This window comes from Pleurodeles waltl, chromosome 3_1 (assembly GCF_031143425.1).
Source record: "Pleurodeles waltl isolate 20211129_DDA chromosome 3_1, aPleWal1.hap1.20221129, whole genome shotgun sequence".
Taxonomy (NCBI): Eukaryota; Metazoa; Chordata; class Amphibia; order Caudata; family Salamandridae; genus Pleurodeles; species Pleurodeles waltl.
In genome coordinates, this window is record NC_090440.1 from 1,449,147,919 (window position 1) to 1,449,173,912 (window position 25,994).

Genomic DNA, 25,994 nt, shown 5'->3' on the forward strand with positions numbered 1-25,994 from the left:
CAGTACACTTCTTTACCTACCTCTCCCATAAGATGACCTTGGAGCTACTGTATTTGATTTATTAAGCTATAATTTCCAAATGATAACAGGTAATCAGTTAACGTTTGGTATCTTTGGAATTGCAATGACTGGATATAGGTGACAGTTGGGAATATCACGACATGTAAAATTTACAATTACAATTACATGTCCTACTTTTTAAATACTCTTCACCCTGCTCTCTGGGTGATCCAGGGCCTACCCTAGGGATGATGTTTTTGTATTTAGAATGGAGGGTTTAGGCCTGGAAAAAGGATTATTTTACCAGGTTGAAAGGGCAGTTTGAAACTGCACAAAGAGCCTGCAATGGCAGGCCTGAGATATGTTTAAAGGGATATGTAACTGGTTGACACGATAAGTTCTCCAGGCCCACTTGTAGTATTTAATTTAAAGGCCCTAGCAAATGCAGTACCACTTTACAGGGGATTTATACTTAAATTGAATATGCCAATGGGGAATAATCCAATGTTAACATGTTTTAAGGAATGGGCATCTGCTCTTTTCCACTGTATAGTAGCAGTAAAGTGCACAGAGTCGTAAGGCCAGCAAAAACAAGGTCAGCAAAAATTGAGGAGGAAGGCAAACATTTGGGGGAAGATCTCCCTAAGTCCGACTGGTCTAACAATATTTTGTTATGGTGTAGGTGTCATTGGCATATCCAAGGCACAGCAGTAAATAGGTTGTCTACATCTTCTGCTATGTACATTCTCACAGTACAAACTTGTGCCACTCTTGATGCGCTCATGCAAATACGTGTTCATTTTGCTGCATGACAAATGGAATTTGTGTTTTTCATGACCCCATTAGCCGTTTTGATGTACAATTTGCCTTTATTGATCATTGAACACTGCCATTTTATGAGTCCATGAGATATCGATGCAGAGAATTGACAACGCTATTCTCAAACTATTCAAAATGAGCTACAGAGTGCACGCACATCACAAAAGTCACATGTGGTATCTGTTGTTGGGGCTTCTGAATGAATGTGTGTGTCTGTGGTGATATTTGTTTTTACCTAGCGTTATCAGTACAATGCAAATTTCACACAGTTAATATTATTGCGAAATATTTGAAGTGTGTTAGCCAATATGTCTGCACCTCATGAAATGGGGGTGTATCTCTTTAGGAGGGGGCGACATATTGAAAGTATGTGTATGTGTAAGATTTCCATTTGTCTAAGATCTTGCTCTTCCCCCCTGAAATGTAACCAAAACCTTCTTACATTTGTACTTAATGGCATAATGTTCAATGTCCAAGTCATTCTTCTACTAATCAAACAACAAATAGTTATGCTCTGTTAGGGTAAAACTGAGAATACCCGAACAGAGAACACTGCACAGTTGATCGATGGAGCCTAAAGAAGACACAGGTGCTTCCTCTTGGCATCATATATGGTGGCCTTGGGTAATCAAGGGTCCGAAAAAAAAACACGCATCTTTACTAGAACATATGAAAAACAGCACGGTTTGTGATTTCTTTGAGCATCCGTTTCCAAACTAAAGATTCATTGCATTATATCATAGCTATTCTTTAATTCTGAGCTGAAGTCTTGAATATCTGCGAATTGCAATTATGAGCAGCCAGCTTCTGCACGCGGCGTGCAGAAAACAGCGCACAGTCAAGGAAACACATGTGATGTTCGTGGTTGCAGGATCTGGTGACATCATCCAACACAGTGGGAACCTGGGGCTTCTAAAAATGCAGAAAGTTGAATCCACCGAGCCAGTTGTCGCGTAGCGTGGAAAGGAGGCATTGCAGTATTTCCCAACGCGAAGTGGTGAAAAGACAAGCTGTCTCCTTCAAAAAGAAAAGACAGTGGCGAGCCACAGAACATGCACTGGCAGAAAAGTAAGTTGCGTCATCTCCTCTATACTTTAATTCTTCACACTTTAGGAATAATAGAACTTGAAAATATAAAGAAGTCTTATTTGCTTTTTGCATATCTTGGAATCACTAAGGGCCTGATGTAGGTCGCAATGAGGGAGCACACTACATACTGACTCTTTGCAGGCCTGACTGTCATTTTGGAATGCAGTCTACAAATTAAAAGGTTGCGTCGCTGAGGAGGTCCAAAGAAACCTTCCAGATGCATACCATTTAGGCCAGTTACAATATGGGACGCAGTGAATGGCTGGGAATGGTGGTCTGCAAGGGATGGTATATCTCTATTCTTACACTTGCTTTCCTAAAAAGTAAGTAAATATATATATATATATATATATATATATAGATATATATATATATATATATATATATATAAATATATATGTGTGTGTGTGTTTTCAACATGGGGTTGGTTGATTATAGGGGTTTGGCTGCAGGGCCTTGCCGCAGGTCGTGCACAGCGATGGTTGAATTGACTTCTATTAAATAAAAGTACTTTACCTAAAAAAAAAAAAAAAAGACATTTACTGATAAAACCAAAGGTTACAGGGGCATTATAATTAGGAAATAGAAATAAAAACACCATTGAAATTCACTTAGAAAAAACAAAGGTTACAGGGATGTTATAGTTAGGCTCACATTTTAAACTTACAAGACTGTAGAAATGTATCTGTTATAGTTAGAGCTATCTCAAGTAACTATAACTTGTGCCCTAAGGTAGCAATAACTCACACCCTTGCCAGGCACTACTAATTACCCCACAAATTACAGCACCGATGACATCTTTGATAACATAATTAATAATATCAATGTAATATCTGAAGTACAATTTTTCACAAAAAGAACAGTTGCAGTCACCAGTAGGTAGTTATAGTTAGGACCATGTTTCCATACGAAAAGCATTTTTGGACTTGCCTATATCTTTGGCATCATTTTATGAATGTTGACAATTGTTTTTTTTTTTTTTAATTTGCTTGTGATTCTTGTTGTGCATGGAAAGTTTCGGGGTGATCTGTCAAGTGGGGGTTGAGAAAAAGGGGGGGTAAAAAAAAAGTGCCTTTTCCATGTTAATTCTTAAAGGAGTTTTGGGGACAACGACCCCTGGATGGAATTACAGCATATTTGGCAGAAAGCTAGATTTTGTTCCACAGATGGTACTTTTTGTTATTTGGTGGAAATTATTTCAGTAGTTTCTGCGATATAAAAGGGAAGATAAATTTGTATATCTGGGTGGAGCCTAAGCACAGATCTCATGGTAAGAGCTGAATAGCTGTGAGCACTTCAACTAGAAAGTGATGGCAGCCATTTTGCAACCAACATACATGATAGCACCCCATTGAAATGCACTGTAGTGAAAGACAGGTTTTGAGGGTCACAAAAAGGTGAATGTATAATGGATGATAACAACTTTTAGTTACAATATAAATCATTTGTTGATGGTACAAGGCTAATTCTAGAAATTGTGGGGTGTTCTGTGGGGATTTTACCCTGCTGGAATTTCATGAATCATGTTTGAGAGAGGACCATTTTCTCATGATTTTCCCTTATAGGTTATGTAAGGTGCTGCAGAAGCTAAAATGAGAGCATATTTTCTGTAAATTTAAGCTATCTTTTTCAGCCGTATGAGAATGAAGAATGACATTGTTAAACAGAGCAGGCTTTATACATGGGTGAACTGAGCTCAGGCAAGGCTGCCCTAGGTTCAGAAGTCACTGCTTTGACCCCTCAAATTCTCACCTTTTTCTAGGGTGGCCCCTCTTTGACATCAACATAACAGGCACATCTTCTCAAGCATGTGAAAAACACAAATGGATTTATAGATGAGTAAAAGTGAATAATGGGTATGTTTTTCACCATGGGTTTCTGAGTGACATTAGATAGCAAGGGCAAAGCTCCAGTTTTCAATGATGTCACTCAGAATCTGATAATAAAGACACCCCCATTAACCACTTTGTATCCACATATGTGGTCTACAGAATAACCTGTCCCTGCTTTTAACTGCTACAAAAGAGCAAAGGAGTAATGTGAAGTCCTACATAACATGGTTTCTGCTCCCTGCTCCAAATGTAATAGAAAAAAATTAACGGTCTCAAGCCACCCAACATACCATTCTGTGTCAAATGCCACAGCATCCTTTCCGAAAGCTGTGCCCCCCTGCCCTGAATCATAGTAGAAAGCCATCACTGCAGTGACAGTATCTCAGAGAGGCTTGCCCGAACAGTCTGGGATTACTTTATGACATAGCAGTAGTGTGTAACAAGTTTTGCCAACCACTGTCGCTACATCACAATAATAAATTACTGGTTTTATAATTCAATTATTCACGTTAATGGCACTCTACAAGAGTCATTCATCACAATGTTATCTACTGTTGAATTGCAGCAGTGATTATTTTCCTTAATGCAGACATAACGGGCTCAACACCCTTTGGCAGCAGATTAAGCTTTTCCCATTCACATGGACAAAGCATAGTGCAGTGCTAATAATACAGGTAATAGTAATTCCCTCTGGTGTAACAACAGCCCCCACAGCCCCTGCAGTGCGGCAGGGGGCACTGAGCTTCAGGGGGCCACCTCAGCCCAGTACACTGTGCAAAGGAGGCAGGTTCCTGGCCTGAGAGCTCCTGACAGTGTCAGGCCCCCTATGTACTTTGCGGGGGCCCTCAAGGTCTTTTACACCACTGGTAACTCCTCTTATGTGTAGCCTTTAGGACAGGAATGTAAATGTGTAAAACACTGGAGTGCTAGAGGACAGCACAGAGGAGGAGGGTCAGAAAGGGTGCCACATTTGACATGTCTTTATTTCCTGCTACCTACACAACATACCCTTAAATTAGGTATTTACAGTTTATGTTTTTAACAATACTCCTATAGACAAATTAGAAAATCTAGCATTGTAAAGTCATTGTCATTTTAAAGTCAGTGGTTTACGGAAAACACTGTTACCAGGGCATCTTATGGCAGGAGAGTAATGGATTCTTGTCAGGTATTTCCCCTAGATTTTCCTTCTGTTGCTGAACCCATTTTGTTTGCCATGGTACTCAATACCATTACCCCTGCCAATCAGTGGTAACATGCTGAGACTCTCCTTTTTTAACATGGTAAAATTGCCATAAATGTAATTGCCAAGTTTAATTTACTTGTAAGTCTCTAGTATATGTTAATACCTGTACACAGTGCTGGTAAATTAAATGCTATCTATGGGCTGCAGCGGTCAATGCGCCTCCCAATGCAGTAGAGCTGTAAAGCATGTCTGCAGCCTGGCTAATCAGGTTTTAAATTAATATTTCAACCTGTTAACATTGCCCTTTTTGCAGGCTTAAATCGTCCTTTTTAAAATACTTAAGTGACCCCTACCATAGTCCTTATTGCCATTAAGACAGGGTGCATGGTATTTAAAAGTAGGACATCTGGAATGAATGTTTTTCATGTTCTGGCAGTGAAAAATCCATAAAGTCATTTTTCACTGTAGCAAGGCTTGCTGTTCCACACGTACACAGCTAGAAAAATGATTCAAAGACTTTGCTTTAATGACAATACAAAATCCAACTTATTAGTAAAGTCCGATTTTTATATTACTAATAAGCAAAATACACTTTTGGAAATGTGCCTCCTTTATGCCTAAAACCAAAAGGCCTTTCTGCCAGTGCCCAACTATCACCTGATTACAGATGGCTCCCCTGTGGTAAGATGTGTATTGCTCTCAGACAGTAGACAAAGGCTTCTAGAAATGTGCACAGCTTTGCATCAACTTGCAAAACTCTTCTGAGCTTTCTTAGCTGAAGTAGGTAATTTGATTTTTTTGAATCACAATTAACTGCGGGAGGGAAAAGCGGCAGGGCAGCGCATGGCAGGGAGGGTGGAGGGGGCCAAAAAAATAAAAGAAAATAAAATAAAAATAAAAAGTATCTTTTTGTGCTGCGCCGTGCTGCTCCATCATCTTCGCTCTATCGTCGCTGCAGGCACAGGCACAGGCTGCAAGCCTGCCCTGAGGCCAATCCTGCACAAAGCAACATCAGGGTTGGCTGGGAGCACCCAGCCTGTGCGCTCCCAGGACCCTGTCAAGGTTCTCTCCAGCCCGGCACGATGTTCTGGGTTGGAGAGACCCTACTGTGCATGTATTTTTGGCCAGCCTGAGACAGCCGGCCAAACATACATGCGCATTTAGGGGGAGTGCTGTGCACTTCGTCCCCGTCACACCTGTGGCCCTGCCCACTTTTGTAGTAACATTTACTGTAAAAGGTTTGCATTCCTGCTGTTGATGGAGGGTGGGGCGACGCTCCTCCACCCTATAGGAGTAGCCACCCCTGACTGCTTCATCTTCCGCTGGGTGTGATGTCACTTTCTATGGAAGCAATAGTGTAACATCAAAAGTAGGTTTGCCTTGCTTACTGCTGTTCAATGTGAATGGGTTACACTTTGAAGTCTTTTTCTGGTGCAATGGAGTATTTAATGTGGTATCATATTTTAGTGTGAGGGTGTTCCTAGGTGTCACTTGGTGAGGTGTACCTGAGTAATGGCTGAGAAAGGTAAAACAGAGCCCCCTGTGAATTCTATTGCTGAATATACCTCTTTCAATGTACCTAAAGATGGGTGACAATTGTTGTAAGAAGGTATAACGATGATGAGGTTACTGTTTGCGGAGGGAATATGTGGATGTTGACTATTTTTTGTGAATTGAAGGTGAGTATTGGGCTTCCAGGTGTTGATAAAAGAAATGCATGACTTGAAGATATAAGTGTCATCTACAGAGGATACTTTTGACATACAGTGGTGTATCATCTGGGAGCTGGTATATGCAGAAACTTTGTTTCAAGGTGAGGCCGCAAGTAATTACATTGAAAGACTAAAAGTTGCACAGAAGATGGAACCATGGGAAATGTTATGCATCAGAGAACTTCGAGACACCATTTGCTCATATTTGAGGTGGTGTCATATGATGAATGAGTGCTCATGCTAGAATAGCACTTGTTATTCACCTAAAGTCTCTAGGCACTGTATAGGTTTCAGTGACTATGAATTCCTGGGGCATATTTACTAACATTTCTTGCAATGCAGGGAAGCAAGTAAAGTTTCTGTAATACGTTGTGAAGTGCTTAGTAGGTACGCCACATTTCTGCTCTCTCCATTTCATGCATCCCAGCACATAAGCTTTGCTTGCTGCTCTGCATTGCTTGAAATGTTAGTAAACATGCCCCCAGGATATTTAGGTAAAGAGTGTTTCAGATGATTTTCTAGAGAATCTGCTGTGTATTATGCATTTTAATGAGAATGTGTTGGCAACTAGGTTCAGATAGTGCTCTTTTCTCAACACAGATGTCTGGTCAAAACACTATAGCTCCTTAGCAAGACACAATCCTATGTTCCGTGCCATGTGAGTATACATACTAAAGTACAATCCTATGTTGCATGCTATGTGCAGATAAAACTGTTCCAACCGTGTTGATCCACCTTAATAAATTACTATCATTGCCGTTACAAAATTTCAGGATATAGAGCAGAGTTCAAGGCCAATTTCAAGGTGCCTGGAGAAACGCTTGTGCTTTGAGTTTTTAGGCCATCAAACACAATCACTCCTTTCTATTTAAGGTGAGCACAAAACAATAATTCAGAAACACCAAATATTGCATTTCCAATAAGTGGAAATGTATATTTTTCTTAACTTCTGCCGGGAGAGAGGTTGTTGATCAAAGATGTGGAACAACAGGGAACGACTGAGACTGGATGTCAACATTTTCTCGATTAAGGAGGTTACAATAGGATTTTGGTTGTTTCTGTGCTCTAGTGTGCTCTGCTGTCAGGCTGGTAGGACTGCACGAATACTAGTCTTTGGTGTATATGATAATTGTTTGCTCTTTCAAAGGCTTTCACCAGTTCAGAAGGAACATGATCAGTCGAAGCTTGTTGGACTTTTCAAGTTTGATATGTGATTTATTGATGAAGGTGAATTTTGTAGCTTGTTTTAAGTAATAAGAGTAATACATTTAGGGTTCGGAATCTTTCCTTAGCTGAGACATCTTGATAGTCCTCCTTTTTGGTGGTGTCAAGGGACAATTAAATATTATCAAGTCCAGAGAGGGTTAAGTCTAAAAAAAGGGCATCTTTGATTGCCTTGCAGAAGGATGAGGGAGGTTAGGCCTGAGTTGGTTAGATCCACGTGGAGTCTTACCTTTATGATTTTGTATTCAAATGATTTGTTAATATTTGCGAGTTTCTTAATTGATGGTGTGATTGTGGATCTGAAAGGCAGTTGATGCAGTGGCAGACTGATCTGGAGTTCATTGTGCTTTCCTTTATTGTCAATTGTTCAGGGACGTCGATAGTGGTTTGTTGTCTTGAGGTCGCTTTCCTGCTTGCAGCCACAGCAATGGTTGTCTAAAATATTGGGGACTGGAAAGAAGGCCATAGCTTTTGTTGTTTGCAAAGTGTTCTTGTGAGTTGTTGGCTCCTGTTTATACAACCGGGTTGATGGTTTGGGCCCAACTTCCCGTGGCAAACCAGAGCATGAAGGATGATTGTGGTCAACAATTTGGTTGAACACGTCTACCACTGTCTTAATGAGGATGCAAATATTCAAGTAAGAATTTTGAGGCTATGGAAGATATATTGTGACTATTCCAAAGTGTGCTCATCATTTTAGGCAGTGAGAATGTAAGTGTGGCATTGCGTCTGCTGAAAGTAACGACATCGCTTATTCACTCATTTATTAATGCATTCATAACCAAATATAAGCCCATTGAACACGGCGGGACATACAAAGTAGCATGGTCGATAGGTAAACACAAATGCTTGACTTCCTGAATTGTGTCAAAGTGCAGATATACAAAGTAGCATGGTCGATAGGTAAACATAAGTGCTTGACTTCCTGAATTGTGTCAAAGTGCAGACCAGTGGCATGAGTCAGTTGGATAATGAGCATCGATTGCTGGGTGTGTATGTGTGTGTTTCTGGTTGGAATTTATTACGACTGTCAATGATATTGAGATCAATATCTCTGAAGTCGTTGATCATGTAACATTGAAGCTTATTTTTAGAGTGGTATAATGCAATCAATTGTTTATAATGAGACATCAACCACAAAAAATGCATAAGATTATCAAAATTCAAAGTCAAGAATGAAATGAAGGGTTACATTCTCTAACTGTAGTACTCTTAATGCACACTCCACGGGCGGCAACAGACATTGAGGATACAGTTTTTACTTCTGTGTTTTCTGTTAAAAGCACCACAACAGCTCCCTGCTTGTGTTTAATTGTTATGCACTATTCTCTGCTCTGGCAACACGCCTGGGAACCCTGGTCCATCATAGTCTGCCATTTAATTAATGACTGTGCATTATTCTAGTGCTGAACTGCTGTACACAAATGAGAGCTAGTCCCTCAAGTAAAGTCCTGCAGACATGCCTACTTAAAAATATTTTTCTCCGTATGCGTGTATAGGGTGAAGTGTGCTTGACTTTGTAGTGAGGCTGAGGCCGTGGTGAGTGGGACTTTGGACCCCCTGCTATGCTTAAACATACAGAGCTGCTCTCCACCACAGGAATAAGGAACTACTCTGGTTTCACCTACAATGTAATGGGAAGGTTTTAATTGGAGCCAGAAATGTAGAGCATTTACACCTGACCTGGAAGCCCCTTCTGTACAAGGGTTTCCAGCTCACAGTGTGACTAGCATGTGGGATTGTTCCTCTTCACAGTGTGGCTGTGTGGTGAGGCATGGAACCATACATCACACTGGTCCTATACTTAGTTTGGGCAGCAAAGAGCACTTTCCTGTACTTGCGGTACACTCTAAATTGTGTTTGTTCACCAATGGACACATGCAAGAAAGTTGTTTACATGCCAATTCTAAAGAAAATGAATTTAAAATCATGTCAGTAGTACAGAAAAGGCACACTTGAGACAGGCCTGGCCTCTTGTTTGCACCATGTGGACTCATCCTCTGCACATGTTTCCCAAGAGGGCATACCAAGTGGAATGTCATATCAAGTGGAATGGCAGGGGAAGAGTCCAGCACAAAGTCATTTGCTGAGATAGTCCTGAAATCTACGCCAGATACATATTTTCTCACCCTGTGGCAGTACTGGCCTATTGCAAGTAGGGCATAGTCAGTGTGGCATGGTTGGGTCTTAGAACAAAGAACGAAATACTCCCTAGCTGCTGTTAGGTCTGTAAAATATGCTAATAATATGCCAATAATCAGAGTCTCTGTGCCCTGCTGACACTGCACCTCCTGCACCAGTGGAGCCTACTCCCCTGATTGCAAGAATGTTGAAGGGATAGGAATGCCCCAAACCTGCAAGCAGACCCCATAGAACACTGCTCTTTGCTTGACCTGACACCCTTAGGGTTGTCTTCCCCCAACTTATTGCCTGCCTCCCTTCATTTTTCTGATCTCATTTTTGCTGGTTTTAGGACTTTTCCCACTGCTGATCAGTGCTAAAGTGCTCACTCCCCTGATCATGGTAACATTGGCTCCTACCCAATTGGCATATTTAATTTACCATTTACCTATAAGTCCCTAGTAAAGTGCACTATATGCGGCCACAGCCTGTAAATGAAATGCTACTAGTGGGTCTGTAACACTGATTGTGCCACCCACGTAAGTAGCCCCTTAACCATGTCTCAGCCCTGCCATGCAGTGCTTGTGTGTGCAGTTTCACACCCACTTTGACTTTGCATTTAAAACTACTTGCCAAGTCTTAAAGCCTCCTTTTATTATAAACAAGTCACCCCTAAGGTAGGCCCTAGGTAGCCCATAAGGCAGGGTGCTATGTTAGTAAAAGACAGGACATTTACTTGTAAGTTTTACATGTCATGGTAGTGAAAAACTCCCACAGTCAGTTTTCACTTCTGTGAAAGCCTGCTCCTCTCATAGGCCAGCATTGGAAATTCCCTTATATACTTTTAAGTGGTACTTTCTGATCTGAAAGGAGTGGCATTGTCATGTTTGGTATGGTTAGAATGGTAGTCAGAAATCCTGCTTACTGGTGAAGTTGGCTTTATCATTGCTCCTTCAGAAATCCCACTTTCAGAAAGCAGACATTTCTTTCCACTTTCCACACTGACAGCCTTAAACCCAGGGCAATCAGCTGTGTATGCATTCATCTTCATACTGATGGGTCTTCCTGAGCAGGAAGGGTGAAGGGGGCCTTACTTAAATTTCAAAGGGTAGTGGCTTGACCCCACACAAAGGACTGATAAAATTCCCACAGATCTCCAGACAGACAGGACTGAGTTGAAAGGGTAACTGGTGCACTCCAAAAGCACTCTTTAAAGACTCCTCTACTTCAAAGGCACATTTGGATATATATATATATATATATTTCAAACAAACAAACACAATCCTGGCAAGATGCCGAGACGGATTCATAAGCGGTCCGGTGCGGGTTCCAGGAGCCCAAAATTCTTGCTCAAAACAATTTCTCCATCCAGAAAAAGGAAACCGGACACCAGGGCCATGCAGTACTACATTTATTGACGCGTTTCGGCCGTAGCCTTGCTCACAATACTATTCAAATTCATGCTAGTGACATATAAACCACAAAATTACCAAGAACATAGATAAAGGACTGATTCTGAAGACAGGTTTCTCAAAAGGGAAAGTGTGGCAGCCATTTTGAAGTGTATCTATTCACATGCCAAAATGCTACAGATTAGTAAAAAAAAACGCAGAGTGTTTAATACAACTTTTCTTAAAGTAATACATTTTATTCATTTCAATTTATCATCTCTACTGTATCAACTTTTAATAACTGATTTGTATATAATAAATTTATTCCAATCTTTAGATCTTTCTCCTGTTCTTACAATCCACCCCTATAGAGTTACTGTCTTCTCAAAAAATCACAATTCATTTGCTCATACCCATAGTACTTGTTATTTTTACACTTATATACAACCAATTCCCAGTGCTTAGAGAAAACCAACTTCTATGACTCACTATTAATCATCTTGTTTTTAAATTTTTCTATTATTAAGCCGTTCCAGCTTAACAATTAATACTAATATAATATCCAAGCTATTTATATATAGTACTATGTAAATAAATATATTTCTAAATATATAAATATTGATTAATCCAAGAATAAATAAATAAATAAGTCTACAAGTTGGTGACTCCTAAAACAACCGTGCTATCCATGTTACCAAAATACCTATTAAAATACATATTAATCACTCACCCCAAGTCATCCCTTCAGTGCAATATGAAAATATAAATAATTATTAATTAAAACATCTTGGGTCGTATCAAAGGAAACTAGGACATGAATTTAATTTCCTCTCAAGTGTACCGCTAATTCCTCACTTAGATTTAATCCTTGTGGGGCAAGGGTCTCGAAATCAATAATGTATTTTGACTCAAGGATCCTCAGTTTTACAACTCTGTCCCCCCCACGTGGGACCTTTTTCACTTGATCAATCACAAAAAATGTCAATTTGTTCATATCTCCATTATGCATAATCTGAAAATGTCTTGCCACCGGGTACTTATGATCATTGTGTCCAATGGCTCTCATATGCTCAAGAACCCTCTTTTTTGCTCGATGAATTGTACTACCAATATACAACTTCTCACAAGGGCAAATTAAGCAATAGACACAATAATCAGTGTTAAAATTGAAAAGTCCTCTAATCTTGAAAACTCTATCTCCTATTTTAAGGGTATTAGAATTCTCACTTTTCCTACATGCTTTACAATTCAAGCAACACACAAAGCCTGTACTTTTGTTATCGTCAACATGAGTGTTAGATGAAATCATGTTATGACTCAAATTATCTCGCAGAAACTTACTTTTTCTAAAGGTAATCTGCGGTGTCTCATGTATATATTGTGACAGTACAGAGTCTGTGTGTAAAATGTGCCAGCTCTTGTTTAGTATAGATCTAACTTTCTTCGATTGTTTGGAAAAGGTAGTAATAAATCTTATTCTTTCCTCCTCCACAATTTTACTGTTACCGGTATCAAAGAGCAGACTTTCTCTTGTGATTCTACTGACTTTGTCCATTGCTTGAGCAACCAAATGTTCACTGTACCCTCGTTCTTTGAATCTTAGACACATATTTTTCTGTTCAATTTCAAAATGTAAAGCAGTACTACATATACGTTTTGCTCTAAGCAATTCCCCTTAAGGGATACTCCGTATAAGACTGTCCGGGTGTGCACTCTGTGCACTGAGGAGACTATTCCCTGCTGTTTTTTTCCTATATAGCTTTGTGGTGAGTCTTTCTTCCTCAACAGTAATCATAACATCTAGAAACTCAATACAAGTGTTGCTAACTGTTCCACTAAAAGTCAAATTACAATTGATGTTCAATTTAGATATGAAATTATTCGCTGAGATCATGTCACCTCTCCAAATGATAAATACATCGTCTATGTACCTACACCATAAAATTACATGTTTCTCAAATTCAGGTAAACTGACGGACATCTGCTCCTCCCACCAGCCCATGAACAAGTTTGTGTAGCTGGGGGCAAAGCAAGTGCCCATCGCAGTCCCCTGTAGTTGTCTGTATACATTGTTATCAAATAGAAAGAAGTTGTTCTTTAACAGAAATCAATCATATCTAATATCATTTCAGTGTGTAACAAGTAAGAAATTGGTCTTGCCCTCATGTGGTGTATAGTAGCGGCCAAGCCTACATCATGTTTAATGCATGTATACAGGCTAGCCACATCTAATGTCATTAATAGAAACTCTTGTTCCCAATGTATTCCATCTATGATTTTAAGAAAATGGTTTGTGCCTTTTATATAAGAGGGTAAACCCTCCACAAAGGTGCGAATGAAAAAATCAATATATTTAGACGTGTTCTCAAGCATTGATCCTAACGCAGACACAATCAGTCTCCCTGGGGGATTAATCTTATCCTTGTGCAATTTTGGTAATAGATATAGAACCGGAATTTTGGGATGTTCACAAATGAGAAAACAATATTCATTCCATTCCAAAAGCCCTTGCTCTCTCCAATTCTGTAGTTTATCTCTGAAAGAGTTGTCAGATTGTCTTACCAACTCGTGGTTTACTCTCATGTAACAATTGGAATCCCCCAACTGTCTTAAGCCTTCCTTAATGTACCAGTTCTTATCCATGACAACGACATTGCCTCCTTTATCGGATTGTCTAATAACAATGTCATTGTCCTTTTTCAGTTCTTGCAATGCTTGAAATTCTACTATATTCAAACTGTTCTTCCTACTTTCACCTTGTTTCCCCTTCAACTGTCTCAATTGTTTGATAACGTCCTTTTCAAATACTTCTATTGAATCACACTGGATTGTGGGTAAAAATCGAGATTTAACTTTGAAAGGCCCAGGGCATGGTCTATCTACCTCTACCCCCAAGATAGCAAAATTTATCAAAGAATCTTGATGTGCTGATGTGTCATCATCTAGTTCAGCCAAAGTATGTAAAATTTCAACATCACTGATACATAAGTTACTAGGTTTGAAAGTACTTTCAGGCTTACTTGGTCAAATTGAATTGTTAAACCATTTTTTCAATTTTAATTTTCTAACAAATTTAAATAAATCTATTCTCGTCTGCGTGTAATCAAAATTACTTGAGGGGCAAAAAGAGAGGCCACGAGAGAGAAGTTTATGTTCAATAACAGTTAACACCCTTTTGGATAAATTGACTACATTCATAATGTTGTCTTTTTGGCTCTCGTTGTCATTCCCATCGACTTCTGTTCTTCTTTTCTTACTTCTCGCTTTTGCCTGTCTGTTCCTCTCCCTCTTCCTTTCGTTCCTCTCCCCCTTCCTTTTTGTGAGGGCTGAAACCCTTGTTGCTCTGTCCTGCCCTTGTGCAGTACTTGAAATTGTTTAAAAAAATTAGACTTGTCTGTATGATGTCCTCCTCGATTGATAGCAGATAGTGTAGTTTCAGACACATCTGATAAATTGCTATCCGAAACATCGCTTTCACTGGTATCCTGTGAGATCCCAACTTTTTGTCCCACTTGTACTTATCTTAATGGGTTAGATTCCTCATTGTACAAATGATCAAATTTCCGATGGAAAGTCAAAGTTCTTCCTGAATTGTAGTCTTTGAAATCACGTATAAATTTCTATTGTTTCTTAATGGTGATTTCTTCTTCTAACTTTGCCAATCTAATCTCAATTTTCTTCGTAAATTCTTCATATACTTCTTTTCATACTGAAGCTATAAATTCTGCTGTTAATTTTTCAATCTCATCCAAGATTTTCTCTCTGTCTTTGATGGCATATTTAATCAAAATTTTCATCGTGTTTAGTGAGCAACAGTTCGAGTTATTAGCCCACTCTTCTAAAATAATCGGATCCGGTTCATCGTAGGTTGGTATAGTGAAAATCCTGAGGCCCCTTGGAACTCTCTCAACATCACAATATCTTTGTAGGGATTCTGCTTCCCACCATTTGGAGAGTTCTTTTATATGTAATTTTTCCAACTTTTCACATAACAGCTATGATTTCAATCCTAGATTGATACTGCCATTATCACTGTTGCTTGTACTTTCATTATTAGCAACAGAGAAAAACAATTTATTAGACTTTTCTTTTCTTCGTACCTCCAAAGCAGACTCCATGTTTTGCCACTAGACTTCCAACAATAATGTAAAATACTGACCAAGGTGAGTACCAAGATATATATCTTCTAACTCACTCTTAACTGTAACAGCGCATTGGAATCACTAAAAACAAGCAAATGGTCCTCAGGGAATATATTACTGGAAATATATTACTTAAATCAGATTCTATTTTTCATATATATATATATATGTGGATGTTACTATAGTTATTCCCGTAAATTAAACATTCAATGTCTCTGCTCATAACCCCGTATTGATCAACACTGTAATCCAGTTTGTTCTTACTACCTTGTACCTTCTGGGTTTGGTATCGCAGTACTTGCAGTTGCCAGAGAATTCTCCTTCCAACCCACTTCACTTAAGTGAAGGGGAGTTCTTTGAATGCGTGTGCCGTCTTAATTAGTTGGTTTTCCGCGCTCCTACAATCGATCCCGTAAACGTGCGTGTATGACGGACTCACTTTTGAAGGAGAACGGACGGATTCCTTCAACGAGGAACCACCGTCCTCTTCTATTCCAATCCTGTGGTCTTCTATTGTCGGTTCCCACGTGTATATCCCATAACGCGGAAACCGCTGAATCATCAAAGGGCTCAGTTGGCGAAATTCGTTTCAATGCGGCAATTCCGCCTCCTGTATCTCAAATCCAGGAGTACAGCCAGGTTTAACTTTGTTGAGTAAATGGTAGGATTTCCCGATTCCATGTGCGTAGAGCCGCCTCGGCACTACATCAAATTTCAAACAAACAAACACAATCCTGGCAAGATGCCGAGACGGATTCATAAGCGGTCCGGTGCGGGTTCCAGGAGCCCAAAATTCTTGCTCAAAACAATTTCTCCATCCAGAAAAAGGAAACCGGACACCAAGGCCATGCAGTATTACATTTATTGACGCGTTTCGGCCGTAGCCTTGCTCACAATACTATTCAAATTCATGCTAGTGACATATAAACCACAAAATTACCAAGAACATAGATAAAGGACTAATTCTGAAGACAGGTTTCTCAAAAGGGAAAGTGTGGCAGCCATTTTGAAGTGTATCTATTCACATGCCAAAATGCTACAGATTAGTAAAAAAAAACGCAGAGTGTTTAATACAACTTTTCTTAAAGTAATAAATTCTATTCATTTCAATTTATCTTCTCTACTGTATCAACTTTTAATAACTGATTTGTATATAATAAATTTATTCCAATTTTTAGATCTTTCTCCTGTTCTTACAATCCACCCCTATAGAGTTACTGTCTTCTCAAAAAATCACAATTCATTTGCTCATACCAACAGTACTTGTTATTTTTACACTTACATACAACCAATTCCCAGTGCTTAGAGAAAACCAACCTCTTTGACTCACTATTAATCATCTTGTTTTTACATTTTTCTATTATTAAGCCGTTCCAGCTTAACAATTAATACTAATATAATATCCAAGCTATTTATAAATAGTACTATGTAAATAAATATATTTCTAAATATATAAATATTGATTAATCCAAGAATAAATAAAGAAATAAGTCTACAAGTTGGTGACTCCTAAAACAACCGTGCTATCCATGTTACCAAAATACCTATTAAAATACATATTAATCACTCACCCCAAGTCATCCCTTCAGTGCAATATGAAAATTTAAATAATTATTAATTAAAACATCTTGGGTCGTATCAAAAGAAACTAGGACGTGAATTTAATTTCCTCTCAAGTGTACCGCTAATTCCTCACTTAGATTTAATCCTTGTGGGGCAAGGGTCTCGAAATCAATAATGTATATATAAATATAATACGGGTCTGTGACCCTCTAAAAATCAGACACTTCTGAACCTACGACTGGACTCTGTCAGCAGAAGGACAGCAGTGCTGCCCAAAAGACTCAACTGGACTGTGTTTTGGGAAGGACTGCTCTTCTGCTTGTTGCTCTACTGCTCCGTGACTCTGCTGGAAGGACTTTGCCAGTGATCTCCAATGATTTGTCAGTTTGCTTCCTGTTAAGAAGTCTCAGGGCCATCAAATACTTCACCTTAAAGAAAAATTCCACTCTTCAACTTGCTGAGGCACAACACCGGTCTCACAACTGACAAATTGACGCAATGCCCGCAGAATCGTCACAGAGTCTTTCTTGCGGCTTACAAATTGATGCAGTGCCTGCAGAATCAACGCAGTGCCTGTTTCTCCATGGTTCCATCATCACAGCAGGTCTGGGCTTTCCAAGCACCATCCCTGGGCATCAATTTGTCATCAACCCCACACCGCTGTAAAAAACTGAGGCTTCTTGTCCCGCATCCCTTTTCCTGCGAGGAAAGAATTGATGTGTCACATCCCTTGCGCAGTAAGGAACCGATGGATCGTCTCACTTGCGAGGAAAGAATTAACACATCACCTCCCCTGTCCAGTAAGGAATCAACACATTTCTTTGCTTCTCCGGTGCCTCACGTTCCCTGTGGCCCGCATTGTCTTTGTTTTTGATGTACCTTAGGTGCTTTGAGCTAAAGAGATGCATTCATTGATTCTCATGGATTAAAATTTGCTTAAACCTTTTAAAAGGTGATATCTTGACCTGCGCATGTTGGACCTTTGTCATTTTGTTTTTGTTTTATTCAGATAAATATTATCTATTTGTCTAAACTGGTGTGAGTACTGTTTGTGGTGTTTCCACCCTTCAAAGTTAAGCCTGTCTGATCTGTGCCAAGCTACCTCAGGGTGTGCCTAGGATAATTTAGGTTGCATTGTGACCTACCCTAACTAAGGCTGTGGTCCCTACTTGGGCAGGGTGCATACATACTGACAACTAGAGACCACATTTCTAAAACCCATGATATAGTGTGTACTTCAACCTGCATAGTGTACTCTCTCAGCTCAGGCCTGCTGGGAGACACCTATGCTCATGCCAGTACAGATGTCACCAGTGTTTTCTGGAAAGAGCTTTTGCCCATGCCTTAGCGGCAACAGTTGAAGATCATGTCCTTCAAGCATACCGTTTGCCCTCTACAGGGTGAGAGTGGCCAATAAGGCAGAGCCCAACGTGCTGGTCTGACAGGTCGTTGTGTGAGCTGCTTTTGGATGTGTGGGTCAGTTTTCCATTCTGCAGAGCCGATTTTTAGGTCATATCTGCACTAGTGCATGCACTGCATTCATTATCACTTGTGATATTCTATAAAACAGGGAGTTTGCAGCCCACCCATTGCTAACCATTTGTTGCTTTCATTGTCACTCTTATCTGCTGCCTTCTAATTGGCCAGTGTGTGCTGGCTTCATTTTCTCTTCGTTCAGCTGGAGTATGGACCAATTACTGATTGTTTCAGTGTGATCGCTGTCCTTCCGCTGATCAGACTGTAATAGAGGCAATACTTTTATTTTTTCTTCTCTCCTGTTGTCCTTGGGCCCATCATGCCGAAGAATTATGCCCCTGGGGCTTTGCAGTAAAATGTCTTTTCAAAGAACCATTGCTGCTGATCAATAAAAATGTGTTCATTAAACAAAGTATATCTCATTTTAGGTAAAGGATGATAATGTTTATATGTGGGTAAATGTTAATATGTTGGCTACCAGAAATGATTGTAGTTAAGGGCTATTTGCCTAGATTATCCACTAGTGCCCTCAATGAATGCACAATACGCTTCGGTTGACCTATGGAGTTGACAACTTTTGATCTTTTAGTTTGAAGATTTAGACTTTTTGCTATATAACTATCCTATAAAAATATGTTTTGGTTGTTTTTTCTATTCAGAGAACTACAGGACTAGCTTGTTTTTTGACCTACTTACAAAAAACTTTACTATCAAGGAATGGGCGATTTACTATGAAGAATGGTCAATATTTGGCAAATTCACCCACCCCGCAAACATACACGCAATAAGCCTGCACTCTAGAAATTATAAAGACAAAATCCTAGTAATTAGAATACATTTCTCATTTCACAGTGAGTTTAGTGATGTACTAATCACTGCACAACAGATGCAAGATAAATAGAACCGACTTCTGAGAGTTTCAGATGACAAAATCGAAAGAAGAAACTGCCAGGTGGTTCTACTTGTGACTTTTTTGGACTGAGAGGGTCGTTTTCCTGGAAAAAGAGACCTTGAAAAAGTCTTCAAGCATGTGATATTACCGAACCGTTGAGTCAAGTTAGTGTGAACTTTCAGCCACAAGAGGTGGAACAAGTTATTGCTCTTTTCTTTCTTAAGATATTTTCCGTGTGAAATAAGAAACGAATCTTAATCTGCTTTATGTATTGCAATTGTGGATGGCAAAAACTAGTTTACTTGACAAGTAAAGGTATTAAAAGTGAGAAACTACTAAACCCACAATGGTGTGTGCATGATATATCGCTTTCTGCCTGGCCTCTTGTGTTTAGGTACAGCACCTATCCCTCTTTCGAGGTCGCCACCAGAAAGTCTTGGTGGCAGGGCATGTCTGCTCTTGGTCATACTAGTCCCCCCGATTACATTTTAAACCAGATTCGAAGATGTTACATATTGAATCTCAAGTGCATACAAATGAAATGGATCCATTTTATTAAGCTACGCCATATCGACATTCTCTCATGATGGCACTCTCAAATGGGAGCCTAACTCAGAAGTCATTATGACACACTAGACGAGGGTGGATTGCCTGTTGCATGACATGTAACTGATGACGTCCATGGCAAAGATTACAATAAAAGACATGCACAACAATGCATAACGTGCGCAAATGCAAGATTAATAAACTGAAAAAGCAGTTACAATTGCGATCCTGTTTATGGGTCTCCAGATCATCACAGAGGTTCAGCCAGGCCTTTGGCCGGACGTTCTGGTACAATAGGGGTGAGCCTAGCATGTCTGGTGTGGTACAGAGACAACCTACTCAAGATGTCCTGGGCCTTTTTGTGGACCAAGCATCAGAGGCCTTCCGTCACCTCTTGCTTTGTGTGGCTCACTTGGAGGTAAAGCCCACAACAGCGCACTTCCTGGCAATCACAGTCCAAATTGCAAGATGTGCATTTTTTGTTAGTTAGTGTCTGCCCCTTACACTTGAGAAGGTTGTGAAAGGATGCCAAGTCCTATGATGCCTATTTCCTTTCCAATACTGCCTCTTTTACCTGTCGTTAGAAATTTCTAGAGGTCAGTTGGTTGACACATCCACAGTGGGATCCCTCCTGTTTCAAAATGTAGATGGATCATCAGTGGCTTATTCTGCTATTTCGCTATTTAACTTCTGGCTACACTTAGAGGAGAAAATTGCCCAACCTCTGTAAATGTATGCAGTAACTTTAGAAAAAACATGAAAAAGAAAGGTTAAAGAAGTAGACAAATGGCCTAGTTAATAGAGAAACCCTAGTGGAGGCACGCATCTCTCACTAGTTATTAAAATCACTAGCAAGAACAATTGAGAAAAAGCCTACCTCTGAGGCATATGCGTGTCACAAATACACAATACACAAATGTACTCAAATATGTGTAGTCAGTGTACTTATCCACATACAGAAAGCAGAGTGTGACAGGAAGAAAGTTCACACGCGGAATCAACTGTAACAGAGAAATGCAACATTGGGTTGCATTATGTTATATTCAGAAATGCGTTGAGTTTGTGGATAACAGGTCTATAGTGAAGGGGCTTCTGATGGCTGTTAATGGCAACCCCAGATGCATATGCAGTCCCAGCGTGATTTAATTGCATTAACCTAGCAGCCACATAGCATTGCAATGCCTGTCAAGCCGCTGACGTGAGATGGATGACCTGCAGATTATGAAGTTATAATGGGGCCAATCAGAAAGCAGGGCATTAACGAGTGAAGCAAACAGAGGCATTGCATACTGCTTGCGGTTGATGGGGTGCCAACAGTGTTGATGGCTTGAATGGTGTGTCTGTGCCAGGGTGTCGAAATTGGTACATTTTTGCAATCCATGGCATCTTGCACCTGAGGGCAACAGACTATGTCATATTATTGGTTTGTCACCCATGGTCTGTTCTGCAGTAACGGTAGCAGGGTTCTGTACTATCCCAAATGACTGATGATACATGTCAGTGCTTGGAACGAGATCCAAGATCGGATTGCCTGTGAGCTGCTAGCCCTGTTTCCCTAGGTCGCCTGTAATGATAAACTGGCTAGAGGTGAAATGCTGCCAGTGATTTTACTAGGACTGATACAGCATGGGAGCAGGCACTAGGTGAAGTAAGCTTCTGCTCCAATTCTGCAAACATGTCCAGGATCATGATTAAATCAAGACATATGAAAGAACTCTCTACTAACTCTTCCTCAGTCATACCAAAGTGGGAGATCTCCTTACAGCAGATTTCCTCTCGCCTCCTAAATTAGTTCCTCTGGTCCAATGCAACAAACACTTTTGCCAACATTATGGGAAAGGTGGTCTGCTGGCCCATTGCTTTTATTTCAAATTGGTTGATGTTGTGATAAGGCTGAACTGGTGGTGTTTATGGAGTAAATGCCGTTAGTGAGACCCTTCCTGCATCAGCTTGTGTTTTAAAGATGAAAACACTCTAATGGATTTTTCTTGTCGGTCAGGTGTTGATTTTTTTCCATTTTTCTTTTTGTGCTGTCATTGTGTTTGTGTGTTTGTTTATAAAATGCGTTGGATTGCTAATGTGTGTTCCTTTGTATGATAATTACTATTTAATGCCACATATGTCTCCTGAATACTTTTGTATCGTAATACAACTATGCTTCTTGAATGAGCATGCATCTTATAACTGTGCTGAAAATCTGTGCTTGTATTGAATGTTACTTCATTTACCTTTTTGGTATTTTCCTTGGTGCTGCTATTCTCTGTCTCTATTGGTTTTTAAGTGGTTTTCTTACAATTCTCAGAATGGGCAGGTGTAGTTTGAGGCTTACTCCAAGGTTGGGCTTGAGTAGATTTGAGCCTCTTTATGCAGCAGTACTACTTGAGTAGGTGGGGTTCAAATTTTGTAAACTGCTTCTGACTCAAACGTTTGTAGCTTTACTCTTGTATTTTCACTGGCCTCCATGTGCTCCTTCTTGAACTGCCATTTTGGAGAAAATATTCCTCATTTTCCAGTCACTCCCCCTTACCATTCCGAAATGTAAGCCTCACAGAAAAATATGCACAAACTGCATATTAGTATGCATATAAGAATGTAGATGCCAAGGTGCATAGACTTATGCATGTATCTTTTAGCAGTGTGCAGCACATTGGTAGCTTGGCTCAAACAGTTAGGCTATTCTCAAAGGCAATGTGTAAAGTACATGTACACACACACACGAATACACACAGTAACACAGTGAAAACTCCACAAAAGTACTCCACACCAATTTAGAACAATAGGCAAAATGTATCTGAGTAAAACGAGACCAAACAACAAAAATCCAACAATCACAAGTAAAGATACAAATGTTTAAATGTAATATAGCTCTTAGAAACACAATAGCTCCAAATAGATCTATCACAGCGTCTTGACAGGGTCGCTTCCAACAGTCTGACACCACTCATAACGGTATGCGGGCCGGTCACAGAGTCGCACGTACCCCGGATACAGTACTTTGGAAAATGACGAGGAAACAAAGACGTTGCACAGAACTGGTGAGGTGAAGTGTTGCTGGAGCCGGTAAGGCATCAGTTCCTTACTGCTACCGGGGAGGTGAGGTGTTGGTTCCTTACTGCTAGGCAGGGGAGGTGAGGCATTGGTTCCTTATGGTTGCAGGGGAGGTGATGCAACATCTGTTGCGAGGTGGGTTTGATGAATCCAGCAGGTCAAGATGCGAGGCATCAACTTTGTGGTGTTGTGATCATACAAGGAGGAAACAGGTGCTGCTGTGGAGTCTGGTGTCACGGACATTGTAGACATGGCATTCTGGACTCAAGCCATGGTGGGACTTTGGATGCGCTGCTGTGGATTCAGGCCTGTGTTGCCGGTTGTAGTCATTGCAATCAGCGGGGACCACTGCAACGGTGCAGGCAGCAACTCTGAGTCAGACAGCAGCACTTGTTCCGAAGTCACTCTGGAGTTGATGTGCCTGGTTTCTTTTTGGTTGCACCAGACCTCACTTCCAAGGGCCCAGGATCTGGATCTGGCACCGCTTGACAAGCCAGGACTCTCAGCAAGAGAACCCAGGCTCTGGAAGGTGAAGTATTTGATGGCCCTGAAACCTCTTAACAGGAGGCAAGCTCAGTTCAAGCCCATGAAGATCCTTGAAAGCAGGATGTAGAAAGCCCAGAGTCTAGTCCTTTCACTCCCAGGACAGAAGCAACAGCCAGCACAGCAAAGCAACAGGCAGAGAGGCAGTCCTTCCTACAGCATCCAGCTCCTCTTCCTGGCAGAATGTCCTCAGTCCAGCAGTGTTCTAATGATGTGGTGTCAGAGGTCTAGTACTTACACTCATTTCTGTCTTTGATTTAGAAAAACTTAAAAGAGAAGTCTTTGTAGTGCACAAGGCCCTGCATTTCCCTGCCCTGGTCCCAGATATACTCCAGGGAGCTGGAGACTGCTTTGTGTGAGGAGAGACACAGCCCTAATCAGGTGCAAGTGTCAGCTGCTCCCACAACTCTAGCTTAAGAAGACCCATCATCCCATGATGAGTCATCTAGATATGCATGGAACACCTCAGTTCCCTTTGTGTGATTATCTAGAGTGAATGCACAAACAGCCCAACTGTCTACCTGACCCACTCATGTAATCATCCGACAGGCAGAGGCACAGAATGGTTAAGCAAGAAAATGACCACTTTCTAAAAGTAGTATTTTCAAACTTAGAATTCAAAAGATATATTTTTAAATTGTGAATTCAGAGACTCCATACTCAAAATCTCACTCTGCTCCCATTGGGAAATTACACGTAAAATATATTTCAAGGCAATCCCCATGTTACCCAATGTGAGAGATAGGCCTTGCAATAGTGAAAAACGAATTTAGCAGTATTTCACTATCAGGACATGTAAAACACACCAGTATGTGTCCTACCTTTTAAACACAGTGCACCCTGCCCAGGGGCTGCCTTGTGGCTGCGTTAGGGGTGACTTACATGTAGTAAAAGGGAAGGTTTGGCTCTGACAAGTGGATGCACTTGTCAGGTTTAAACAGCGGTTTTTAAAAATTGCACAAACAGTCACTGCAGTGGCAGGTCTGAGAAATGTTTACATGGCTACTCATGTGAGTGGCGCAATCAGTGCTGCAGGCCCATCAGTAGCGTTTCGATTACAGACCCTGGGCACACATGGTGCACTTTACTAGGGAGTTACTAGTAAATCAAATATGCCAATCATGGATAAACAATCATTAATGCAATTTAGACAGGAAGCGTTTGCACTTTAGCACTGGTTAGCAATGGTAAAGTGCCCAGCATCCTAAAGCCAACAAAAACAGGTCAGAAAAAAACTGAAAAAGCATGAGGAAGAGGGCAGAAAGGTTGGGGATAACCCTACAAAAAGGGCCAGGTCAAACAAATGTAGAATTAAGTGACGCGATCGTGCTTGAATGTTCAATGAAAGGGCATGCCTAGTGTTCAAAAGCCACATGAGTTTCTGGGGAGGGCACTGGATAAACAGACATCAAACTAATTGCCTGCAAGCTCTTTTCTGCTCAAAACAATGTAGTATAATGTAAAATTCTCAATTTTTAAAATGTGTCTGTTGTAATAAACATTTTACATAGAACTATTGCTTTTATAAGTTATCATTTGTGGGGTGGCATTACAACAGTACCACTAATTCATGCTCATACAGCTTAGAGATGGAGAGCTACTGAAAACTTGAACCAGCATCAACCCAAATGTCCGGCTCTGGCTCAGCTCAAGGTCCTCTTGGACTCTGGAGCCCAACCCTCGAGCCCAAAACAAGCAGAGCTTTCATATCACTTCTGTCTACCACCCACACTCTACCCTCATGTGCAGAGAATTTAAAACAGAGCATAAACTGTTGATTAAAAAGAAGAAAAGGAGATACCCCTCTAGTGCCTGAATTGCATAATCTGAAACCTGAAAGCCTAGGATTATTCCTAACTTTCCTGCTTGACGAAACGGAGTGAGCCTAGATACATACTTTACTTCACTGAGCCCCTTTTTTCTTCGTTAATTCATACGCCAGCATGTCTAAACACCTGTGTTCAGGATGTATGATGGACAAAAACCTCTTGTATTTGAATTAATAGACTATAATATTGCTCTATTTATAAAAAAGAAACTAGCTCACGTATATAGTCCAGCTGACAACTGGCTTGCCTCCTAATTCACTAATTACATTGTCATCAGGTTCACAAAGCAGGAATGTCTCCAAATTAATGTTTAAAAATGAGCATGTTTGATAATGTTCTCATGTGTTAAAGTGAAACACTTCTTTCCGCCTTTAAAAAAATACACTTGTTCAATTCTGGAGAGACTTTAGATATCTTTACATGTTGTTTGTTGCAAGATGTACATGGCAACTGTTTTCGGGGCATGGTCCGTGTAGGGGACCTTAGAGCCAGATCCCACCCTTGGCTCGGCTCTGGCATGGCTCTTCCTCTTCCTTTCTTGGCTTGTCTGTCTTGAATAAAGGGCCTTGTGTATCTGACAC

General features: G+C 40.4%; 1 protein-coding gene across 1 annotated transcript in view; it reads left to right on the plus strand.

The window, feature by feature from the left end:
- Positions 1 to 1,760: 1,760 nt before the first annotated feature.
- Positions 1,761 to 25,994, plus strand: part of POU2AF1 (POU class 2 homeobox associating factor 1) — a 251,504-nt gene continuing 227,270 nt past the window's right edge. The window contains exon 1 of the mRNA XM_069225019.1: positions 1,761 to 1,887. Within this exon, the coding sequence (XP_069081120.1) occupies positions 1,872 to 1,887 (16 nt within the window). The 5' untranslated portion in view covers positions 1,761 to 1,871. The remainder of the gene's footprint in view (positions 1,888 to 25,994) is intronic.